The following is an 11,672-nucleotide window of genomic DNA, read 5'->3' as shown; positions in this document are numbered from 1 at the left end:
TATATTTGCATGTAAATGTTATTTCTATCTATGGTTTAATCCTAACAATTCCAATTCATATCACCAGTCATGTGATGTGAACATCCACTATTAATTATCCAATCTAATTTCTTCTCAACTTGTGTAACTAGAGGTTTTTCTTCTCTTATTTCTCTGTCAATATCATCTACCTTGATAGCCACACATCCTAATTCATCATCACTTTCACTCTATTCTCTTTCATTAGATTCTTTGTCTTCGTTAGCATATAAACAATTTCTATCCTTATCTCTTCTAGGCTTAAATTTTCCTCTAAACTTTTTCTCTCTTTTAGGACATTTAGATGGATAATGACCATATTCATCACAAGTCCAACATTTAAAGATTTTCTTACCATCTTTCTCTCTTCTTACCAGAAGGGTTGTTCCTTCTTCAATCTTCTAATCTGCTACTACTGGCAAAGTCCCCTCTTGCACTTGCACTTCTTAACAAATTAGGTTGAATGTTCAAAGCATTGAAAGTTGTCCAAACTCTGGCAAATTCTCCAGACTATCTCATTTCTACTTCTACATATTCTAATCTCCCAAGCAATGTTTGCTTTGTGAAATCTTTGGTGCAGGGCATAACTAGCTGAATCATCTGTGTTGTTTGCTTGAATGGTGGTGTTAAACTGTTCAAGATCTTCCATATAACCTCATCATCTTTTTTGGTTCCACCAAGAGACCGAATTCCTGCAACAATTTCTGATATTCTTCCTACATAATTTCTTATAGACTCATCTTCCATCATCTTAGCATCTTGAAATGTGCAAATCCAATTTTGCAATCTTATTCTTTTTGCATGAGCATCACCTTCAAAAGTAACTTCTAATGCATTCCAAATTTAATGAGAAGTTTGAAGTGTCTTTACCTGGTTATATTCTTTCTTTGGAAGAGCTGACAATAGGGCTTCTCTAGCTCTCATGTTACACATGAATAGATCTTTTTCTCCTTCACTGCATTCCTCTAACTTTGATTCTTCAACAATTGCTTTCTTAGCTTTCGTCAAAAGCCTATATCTTGGACCCATACATAGTAGATGAGTCTTCATCCTTTCCTTCCAATTATCATAGTTGGCCCCATCGAATCTTGGACTATCATTCCTGAATATATTCATCATTAATCTTCCAAAGTTGTTAAGATTTATCTTCAAGGACATGATGCTCTGATACCAATTGTTAGAATATATAGTCCACTGATATAACTAAGAAGAGGGGGGGTGTGAATCAATTATCCAACTATCATCACAAACATTAACCTTAAACAAACTTAACCATGTGAGTAATATAAACTGAAACTTCAACAAGATACTCATACATAATTAACAACATATATGTTAACTAGGGAAACCCTTGATAGGGAAAACCCCGATGAGGATGGAACCCACAAGATGATGTACTAATATAAATATTCCTTGTTAGAGGATAGACTCTATTAGGAATCTGTTACAACATTCAGTACATATGAGTCCCTGTTAGGAGACTTTGAATCCCTATTAGGAGATTCCAACCCTGTTAGGAGTTGTGGAAGACAGTTAGACCCACTGCCCAAACAGCTTCAAGCTTAAGATCAAAGAGCCCATTGTCCAAATGATCTTTGTACTATTCCTTCCAGAATAACAAAATCGAAATAAACTTCCTTCCTATATCTTTGTCTTATCAATTGGACTTTTGCTCCTTCAGATCTTGTAACCAGATCTCATACTGCACATCCAATGATCCCTTGGATCACTTACACGCATTCAGTAAGCATTCTACTCCTCGCTCTGCGCACTAATACTTCACATTCCACTTGATCTTTATCTTCAGGATACATTACAAATAAGGAAAACGACTTTCATTTATTCCTTATCTTCATAATAATTTCTTAAGTCAACCTTCAGGCTTTCCCAATTAATTAAAATAGGATAATTAATTAATTCACAATTACAACAACAATGTCAACTTACATTCAATAAAAAACTTCACACATTTGAAACCATGTCTTGTGCACATGCTAGCATCATCATACAATTGTCCTCTATCACTGTGCAACTGCGCATCTCTTCATTACATCTCAGATGAAAGATAGTGATAGGTCATCAGAACTGTGTTTTCCAATCCTCTGTTTCTACACTGCTTTCAGTAAATCAAGTGTAACTTTCATACACCATTAAATCAGACTTAGTCCTTTTAATCACGTCATCGGGACAACCTCAAGAACATGTCCTCCACTACGCATCATCTAAAACATCCTCAGCTTCTACGCATCATAAGATTACTGATTGTTATTCTTGCAATCTTAACAAAATTACTACTATGTTGACATCGATGACAAATATAGTCATGAATGCCACATATCAATACTCTCCAATGTGAAAGCATTGTCCCTACATTTCTAAGGGCACGCCCTACTATTCTAAGGGATTAGTTTAGAAAGCTATCAATGTAGAGGTAGATTATTGTAGGGGCCCACCCCTAAAGTTACATATAGAATCTGGGATGCGCGCAGGAGGGAACCACCTCACTTTGGAACTATTATTGCACCGGCATAATGTACTATTCGATGAGGGCTCGATTCTATATGTAACATGGGTGGTTGGCCCTATTATCAGATTATTGAATAAAATAAGAGGGCCGCAATAAAATAATAGGCCTTAGGATACTCCCCTAATGTAGTATCGTCAGCATTCATGCTAACACACAACACATCATGATAATTAATCTTTGCTTCCACCTCGTACCCATCAAAATAATAATAACAACAATAAATACAATAACCTTATGCCCATTACCAATCAAAAAAAAAATTAAGATTGGGTTTTATTATACATCATGGAGTCATCATGTTGGGCATTAACGACAAAATTGTCTTATAGGCCATCTCAAGAATTTGGCAAGCTTGAGGAGCATCTGAAAAGATGATAAAATATAAAACTTGATATAAAAGAAAGGGTTCAACCTTAGCCATAATCAGGGGATTCCAAACATTCATGGAAGCCTAAAACTATTTGGACACCAAAAGGACCAAAGCACCTCAAAAACCTAGCTACAAGAACCTTGAGGTTATTCTATTTGAACAAAGATCAATACAAAATAAGGTTTCTTTGACAAGGGAATATTAATAAAGTTCCCTAGGTCATGTTGGCTAAGCCATTTGTAAATCTTCCCATCAACAATCAACATTAATAAAGCTCCCTAAATTGTGTTGTCTAAGCCAGTTGTCCTTTCCTTTATCACATTTCTAGTGGACCCATTTGTGTGTATGTTATATCTAACCCATCACTATACAAGCCATGTATTTATTGAAGGAAAAAGAATCCCCTAAGTGAGGCAATAGTATGCAAATGGTTAACCAAGTCGTGTTAGAAGAATTTGTGTTTAAGATGTAAACTACTCCCTAAGATAAAGCTTTAATCAACTTTGTTTCAAAGTACCACTCTCTGCCTAGTAAAAATTTGAAGCTTTCACAATATTTAGCATAAGAGATGGCTTTCAAAAATATGAACTTCTACATATTTAAAGAATTAAGGTTCATTATACAGCCTTTTATAGTGAGTACATACCACAATAAGGCTCAACAAGCAAATAAGATGATTTGCTCATACCACAATTTTTGAAATTATTTGAGACCAAATATAAAGACGTGTGAAAAGGGAAACCATATTTCAAACAAAATGTTATGGATCATTAAAGAGGGCTTGTCTTGATACATTAAAGAGGGCTTGTCTTGATAGACTAGTTATGAGATGGGTAATCTCTTGAAAAGGTCCAAAGCTTAACCTTTGTGAGCATCACTAAGATGCTATGAGTGCTAAATGTATCATCCATTATCATGAGTGATGAGTTATTGTGAATGAGTGATGAGTTCTTGTGAACCACTATTTATAAAACATAGGTCAATGAATTCAACTCAAAAAACTACATCCTAATAACAATATCATAATTTGATTTGGTGTGAAAAAAATCTCCTACTTATCTCTAAATTGATTGTTAAAAATAGATCTTATATTTTAAATCCTTCAACACAATATCTATGGAGCTAAAACCTAACAATAATCTTCCCAATCAGGCCCTTTCCATGCATGCAAATGGACTAGATTTCTTAGGTCCCTCTAGTTGAACTACACAATTGAAGTCCACAACAATGGAATCGTTGAGGTGAGTACATACGAAACGTGACTACACCAATCTCATCCTAATTGAAATCGTCTAAGTGGCTTGACTGATTCCTATTTGAAAAGAATATGGACGCCTGTTATTCCAGTGATAGTCCAAGATAGCAATTTTGCACTCACGAGTAGTCAAAAAGTTGTACTAATCTCATCCAAAGTGAAAATGTCTTCTTGCACTCGTCCCACCAAAAATGTATAATCAACCAAAAAAATCTTGATTTTCTCTAATTAATCCCAAAAAACCAAAGATTTCTAGATTTTCTTGGGTCACCAATCATAGAAATGCACAATGTTCTGCTCATCAGATTAAAATTCATCGAATAGAAGAAATCTTATCCTGCATGGCTTGGCTTTAAAATTAATTATCTTCAAGCACAGATATTGTGTACTTATTATTACTTATGAATTGTCTATTCGGCCGGTACAGGTTAACACCCAAGTTATCAGACACAACCCAGCTCTGAACCATAATTGAGGTTTTGACTACTTGTGAGTACACAACTAATAAGTAAAAAAAGATCGATAATATTTATCAAAGTCGCAGGAAAATCATGTTGAAGCAACATAAAGACGGCCAACTCCAATATTAAAATAGATGAACAGAAAGCATATCTAGCAGTAGCGAGTATTTTTATATGCTTTCTACAAATTAAAATACCAAATAATAAAAATTAGACACTGACTTAAAAAAATGCCAATGATATTGGAAAGTAGCCCATGATTGGAAAACTTATCATTCACTAAATAACGAGCTCATTTCAAGATAAATCACAGGGATCATATGGGCGGGAATGTATAGAGAAACATATCTTACAAATATTACAAACAGATTTATGTATAGAAAGACATAGCTTGCAAATATTACTATGAGATTATTCACGTCTACAATTCATCCTTGCAGAGAAGAGGAAAAAGGACTTCAACATAAAAACATGAGTTCTTTTCACAAATATGCATCCTCCATAGCTTCAATTTTATATACGAAAAAGTGCACAAAATTAGGCAGACAGATTTACCCATACATAATGGAAGGTACTCACAACTATTCCATTGAAAAATAAGTCTCTGTGGCTAAATGGTTATAGTAAAAGATACAAATTCAAATGAATACAAGATCTTGAATGCTTGAGATGTCTGTTAGGGTTAGAGGCTTTTCTCTTTTTTAAGACAAAACATAAAAAACTGTTAATTTCTACACCTCTATAAAAGAAGCAAGCTGCTCCAAAATAGCCAAAAGCAGGTTAATGTTGATATCCACACTTTCATCCTGATCAAGTTATGCTTTTGAAGCCTCGTAAAATGTGGGCTGGAAGGGAACATCGTTCCATGGGCCAGCATCAGAATTCTCACACCCACCAGGGCACTGGCAAGAACCTCCAAGGAATTCTGGCAGGTTCTTGTGATCTACCAGCTCAAGCAATCTATGTGCATAGTTGGAGCCATGTACTTCTATTTTCTTTTGGGTTCTCTTATCAAGCCATGGTTTTATTATAGACCATATTGCCTTAAAGCTTGTAGGGGCATTAATAATGAACATTTTCCCGAGGTATTCAGGATAGTAATCTTGATCCACCTTTAATATCCGCTGAATAAAGTGGCGAACATTCTTACTCATGTGTTTCAGTGTCTGCAGAAATGGGCAGTTTTCTTTCAGTGCTTGAACTAAAAAATTTAAATGAAGGAATAAAATCATTAAAGAACTTCAGAAAGATCCCATGCAGTTACCAACCATTATTTGGGCTTATATAATCTCTAAAAAAATATTATGACTTTGTGTATCCTGTTCATCATTAATTTTTCCAATTTTTTCATTTGTCTATCTCCTTAGATGGAGAATATTATCCAATTTCTAAGGAAGTTGCAGCCTTTTCTAGCTGCTGGAATTAAAAGTATAACTTTCTCTATATGGGGAGATGATGCAAACTTATCAAACTTATAGTTCATTTCGATTTTCTCAAAATAATGTGCTGTGGATCAAGGTGGATCAGAGATTACCTGAGGGCTGTAGGAGGATTGCCAAGATTTGGTTCAACTTCAAGTTGGGTTTTTACAAACAAAGGGAAACCTACTATGCCAAATTAGAGTCTTGACCTAAAAACAGCCTTTTCTTTACCTTAATTTGGGAGATCATATAACTGGTATTTCCATGTTTTTAGGTAGTAACTTTTTACTTGGGCATTATGGCAACTTGAAGCAGAAGAACATAAGTACTTGTTTATGACATGGTACACACAGATCTGGTGCACACCTAAAAAGCTACCCAATAATTGGTATACCTTTTTCAGTCAGAAAAGGTTCTTTAATGGGATGTCCTTATACACTTCCATATATGAAAAATAGAGAAGATGAAAAACAATTAAAAGGCAAAATGGTTAAAGCCCATGAAATTTAATGTTTACTACCAGTAAGTTTTATTGCTAGTTTATTATTTCTTTTGTTGAGACATGATCTCTGTTCACAAGTAAAATGCAACGATGCAATCAAATCAATCCTAATTTTAAGAACAACGATGAGCTTCTGTTTTGCAGGTTTTGGAAACACTGATATATTTTGAAAGAGAATCGGCATGAAAACCTTTTGAAAGGGCTAGAAAAACAAAATATAAATCTTTCAAAAAGTATACAAGATCTTGAACAGCAAAGAATGGCAAAAAGAGTCAAAAGAGAATAAATGAGTATTATTTTGGGATATTATTGAACATAATAAATCTGGCACTTAGAGAATCAGAACCAAGCATATTTATGCATACAATTTCACATCCAATTATTATTATAACCTGATTGAACTAATATAGCCTATTCTAGAGGATGAACATCCAAATATTAAAATATCAAGAAAAATAAATAAGATTTCTACAGATATCAGCATTGATGAGTCATGAGGTGGTTACGGATAAATTAAGTTTGAATGACAGAATATTCAAGAATACAGAATATTAAAGGCCAGATATTAAAGGCCAGATGACTTACCACTCCTTTTAGATCTAAAATGGTCAGTGACTGATTGATAGTCCTTCCAGCTTTCTTTGAGCAGGCAGGAAATTTCCAATCAATAAGAATTTCCCATTCCTTGACATGATACAAGAGCATTCGATCAAATGTGGTAATTTTCAACAACTCTTCCAATTGCAGCTGACCTAGCCTTTCTATATACACAGGCCGACCCAATTTGTCTGTTTTATGATGGAAGTGAGGGTACAACTGCTTCGTTAGCTTCCTTTCGGGAAATTGGAAAGTCTGCAAAACTAATAGCAGTTATAAATTCCAGAAATTTCAGGTATACATGACAATCATAAATATACTCGGGAAATTTCATAAGATGGATCAAAAAACTGTATATGTCATCGATTTAACAATTTAACCAAAACAATCTGAATTGAAGCATATCTTAATGATTTTGAATTGCGTACAAATATAATAACCATTTATAGAAAATACATAAACATGGCCATGAAAGACGCATAGATAGATTCGATTTTTTCTCATATATAGAAAATACAATGGCCATGAAAGACACAGATAGATTCGATTTTTTCTCATATATAGATGTGTGTTTGCATACATGCCTGCATTTTTACCATAGGGTACATCTATATATACTGAATATTATTTGCTATATGTGTAAAATGCTATAGTTGTGCACCCATCCCAGCTTTCGGCTTTAGTGCATGCTTGTTTTGCTTGCATTGATCAAACAAGAACAAGTTATAGAGATAAATTTGTGTGTACATAGGCAGAACTTCTGATTATAACTCTTTCTGAATGGCTGCAGAGCAGGAAAAGAAAAGCTCTACTGCACCAAGTCAACGATCAGAATTTTCTAGACACATTTATGCAGGTGTACACTTAAACAAAACTCTCAAGCATTTTCACAATATGAGACCTGTTACAAAACTGCTTCAAAAACCACACGTGATGCATCAACATGGACCTTCACACACAAACTATGGACAATTTGACATATTGTTCAGGTGATTCTGTGAGTTCACCTTGAAAGCTACTTCCCCAAATTTGTGAAAGGTCTTAAGTTACCATAGAACTTCTGAGCTAAATATTTCATTTGTTTGTTTTATAGGTGTCCCTGTAGAGCTAATGTTGTAGATGGACCCAGGCACCAGCTGAGAGGTATCACAGAATATTGACCAGAATCCTCAATATGAACATATATACGAGAACTAAATGGGGAAATCTACATTTTATTCGATTGAAGTTAGCTGGCTACATATTCAATCAGCGGTTGATAACTATCACAGAAATTATCAATGACAGCTAAGCATGGGCATTAACCTGTACATATGAACACAAACAAATGGGAAAATATACAATGTTCGGTTAGTTCAATCAGATTTCAAAAGATAACTACTGCCCATAAATATGTTGAAGATTTCATATGTTCCAATGGTCATAGAACTTCTCGGACAAATTTTAGTCCTTTCTAAATTTGAGGGGGGTAGACTGTTTGCAGGGCTTAAGACGAAGATAGACCTAATCACCAACTGCGAACTATGACCATAACTAGTTATGATATCTAAGCTGATTGCCATAGATGTGGGAATATGTGCAGAAACAAATGGGTATATCGACATTTTATTCAATTGAGCATATGGCATGTGCAACGCACGTATACTGTAACCTCAGGGCCATGCACAAAGAAAACACAAACATCTTGCAGATATGGACATGAGTAAGTGCATATATACAAGAATGGAGCTCAACTAATTAAAAGTCATTGTCAGACTTCGAACCAGTATACGCCTCTCTGGGGAATCTTTACACAGAAACTAATGGGTATGTCTGTATTATGCCAAAAACCATAAATTTAACCTTTATTCTTTCTAATTCATTAATTCTCACAAAATGTACACCATTTAAAGTGGGCCAAAGATCTGGAAAGAAGGTTTACGTCACAGCACAATATAACTTGATCTGTCTATTTCCGAGTTCATTCATTTCCAAAGCCTATATTTCTCCAGAACCATTAATTTTCGAAAAAGGGCACCATTTCAAGAAATGCAAAAACAAACTGTAAATGAGTTTACCTCTTTGATGGCATCAGCCCCAATCTCTTTACGCCACTCCACCATTGCCTCGTACATCGTCTTGGCCTTGCCAACATCGAAAGAACGAGCCCTCAGAAATCTAAGCAGATCCTGCTGATTGTCTCTATTTCTTAGAAGCCCCGATTCCCTCAACACCATTGTTAGTCTTTTCAGGGCCTCCTCTTGGGCAGGGGTCCTGTCTTCTGCAGCTAACCCCGTACTCAATTCTTCTTCCTCACTATCTTCCTGTGGTTTCACACTGCTTTCCCCCCTGCAGTGCCCCAGATCCAGCACAGGCCTGGAAAATGCAGAAGTAAACTTCCCCACCAAGTGAGCTTCCTTCAACTTGGAATACATTCTGATATAAAGAAGCCCTAAAACGATCAATACCCTTTTCAGATTTACAGATACAAAGCTTGCCAATATTATAAAGCAAGCTGCATAACATTCGTCAGGAATCTGACCGTTACCCCGAGTTACACCGTTGCTCCCCTGCTGAAATCCTGGCTCAAAGCACTTTAAAGACAAGACTGGACGGAACTGCAGCTTTATATATTTTTCCCCAATTGCAGCCCTTTCAAATCCCTAAAACTGGAATTTAAACCGGAGAAAACATGCCCAATGTAGAATGGGGGAAACAAACAGAAGTATGTAAAGCAGAGAAGAAGGACTGATGAAGACAGGACGAATATATATTACAATGATGGGTACTCGAGAACGAGCTAAAATAAACAGAACAGAACAAGCCCAAGAATCTATAAGCTCGATTACATTACTTAATGCTGGCAGACAAATCACATTGCGATCGCAATTATCAGAAAGCAGATGGGAAAAGTAGTGTTGTGGGCATTTATCCGTGGAATCGAAGAAATTTGAGCTGAAAAGTGAAGCTAAAGTAAGAAAATGTATCTGGGTGTCGCGATGAGCGTAGATCCGATGGCCAGGTGGCTTGGGGAAACGTGAGAGCAGATATGAATGAATAACGTATTTGTTATGCTGGAATAATTTTTCATTGATAATTAATCTCCGTTGGGTAGCCGTTGGTTGAGAAATCGTTTAGACTAAGACTACGTGGCAAACATAGTTATTGTCGATGGCTTTTTAAATCATCTTGGTGGGGAGTCGTCATAATTAGGCTAACGATGTGGTTTTTAAATTTTTGGTGGCGTTATTGTTGGGAGATTGAAAAAGGGATATACTCAATGAATATCTCCTTTGCCTGCCCTACTCTAGCGGCCTTAGCAATGCCACGAATTATTGACCTCAGTTTGAGATGAAACAGGCCACCCGAGTAGGGGGATATATACAATGTTAAACTTCAATTCGTGGACATAATATGTAAAGCTGCTAACAAATTGTTTCCTCTTATAAAATTTCCATTATTTGATGGTTATATTATAATGGTTTTTCAAACTACTAAATTATAATTGATGGATACTTTTTTTTTTGTGCATCTATGACTCCTTTGTATTTTTAAAATAATTATTATTTTTATATAATGTGGGTGGTGATAATTGAAAAGGGTTTTGATGATTGCAAGAAAGAAAGAATGTTAAAGTTTTATCATTGATGATCATTTTTAAGAGCAATATTTGGAATAAGAAAGAAAGAATTTTAAGTCATTATAATCATTGATGGTCATTTTTAAGAGTAATATTTGAAGTATTAAAAATAAAATGAAATTAATAGATTCGTATTTGATGCTAAAGTTGAATGATTTTGAGTAAATAAGACTTGTTGAAAGAAGGGTACTAACATCATAAAAAATGGGGTTGACAATCCTTGGCTTTTAAATGAAGAGATTCAGTTTATGACTTGTGTTCTAGATTTAGTACAAAACCTTCCATCAAAAAATTGATATTAAAAATATTAGAATAGATATTATGTCAATGATTCATATAAAACTAGCAATGTAGGGAAGTTCCCACCAAACTGTTGGAAGGGTTGTTTGAACTTTGCAAAAGAATTTAAAAGTTGAAAAGGTCATTGTCAAATTCATTTGTTGGTGCAGATTAAAGGCTACAAATTGTAGTATTTTTGCACTTGAAACTTTTAATTCCGAAATAGTTTTACCTAAATCTTCCCAAAATATAGAACTTGTGTGCCTTTGAATGTTTTATTTGTTAGCATGAATGATGATGGTATTCCTTTGGGAGAGTATCATAAGCATTGCTAGAGTATGTGGAGATTGGTAGCATGATTGATATGTTGCATTCATGATTGTGTTTTTCATTGATCACAACATAGTATGGTTTATGTGAAGACTGACAAAATAGCAGACAGAGATCGTGGTTGTATAGACACAGGTTTGATGTTCAAGTTATGCACGGTTAAGGACATGTTCTACATTGTGTCTTGATGACAAGGTTAAGTGCCTATCAAGTAAGTCGACAATATGCAGAAGATGAATGTGATTTATAGAGAGTAGTATACAGATAGAGTATCTAAGAAACAGTTTGTGATG

At 35.0% G+C, this 11,672-nt stretch overlaps 1 protein-coding gene across 1 annotated transcript; it reads right to left on the bottom strand.

Moving 5' to 3' along the window:
- Positions 1-5,107: 5,107 nt before the first annotated feature.
- On the bottom strand, positions 5,108-10,200 carry LOC149562636 (sec14 cytosolic factor-like). The gene is made up of 3 exons (XM_089826103.1): positions 9,209-10,200; positions 7,140-7,406; positions 5,108-5,797 (listed from the first exon to the last, which is right to left on the bottom strand). Exons 1-3 carry the CDS (start codon positions 9,563-9,565, stop codon positions 5,447-5,449), a joined length of 975 nt encoding a protein of 324 aa, XP_089682229.1. The 5' UTR covers positions 9,566-10,200; the 3' UTR covers positions 5,108-5,446.
- Between the last annotated feature and the right edge of the window lie 1,472 nt (positions 10,201-11,672).

Source organism: Cupressus sempervirens, chromosome 4, assembly GCF_028749045.1.
Source record: "Cupressus sempervirens isolate cs-2001-9-10 chromosome 4, ASM2874904v1, whole genome shotgun sequence".
NCBI lineage: Eukaryota > Viridiplantae > Streptophyta > Pinopsida > Cupressales > Cupressaceae > Cupressus > Cupressus sempervirens.
Note: the sequence above shows the minus strand (reverse complement) of the source record. Positions and strands in the feature narration are given on the sequence as shown.

Excerpts from the sequence above, each read along its gene's own strand:
- LOC149562636 (XM_089826103.1), bottom strand. The coding sequence starts at position 9,565 with ATGTATTCCAAGTTGAAGGAAGCTCACTTGGTGGGGAAGTTTACTTCT. Across the intron at positions 7,407-9,208 it reads GGGCTGATGCCATCAAAGAG|ACTTTCCAATTTCCCGAAAG; the intron begins GTAAACTCATTT and ends TTAGTTTTGCAG. Across the intron at positions 5,798-7,139 it reads TTTTAGATCTAAAAGGAGTG|ACACTGAAACACATGAGTAA; the intron begins GTAAGTCATCTG and ends CCATTTCTGCAG.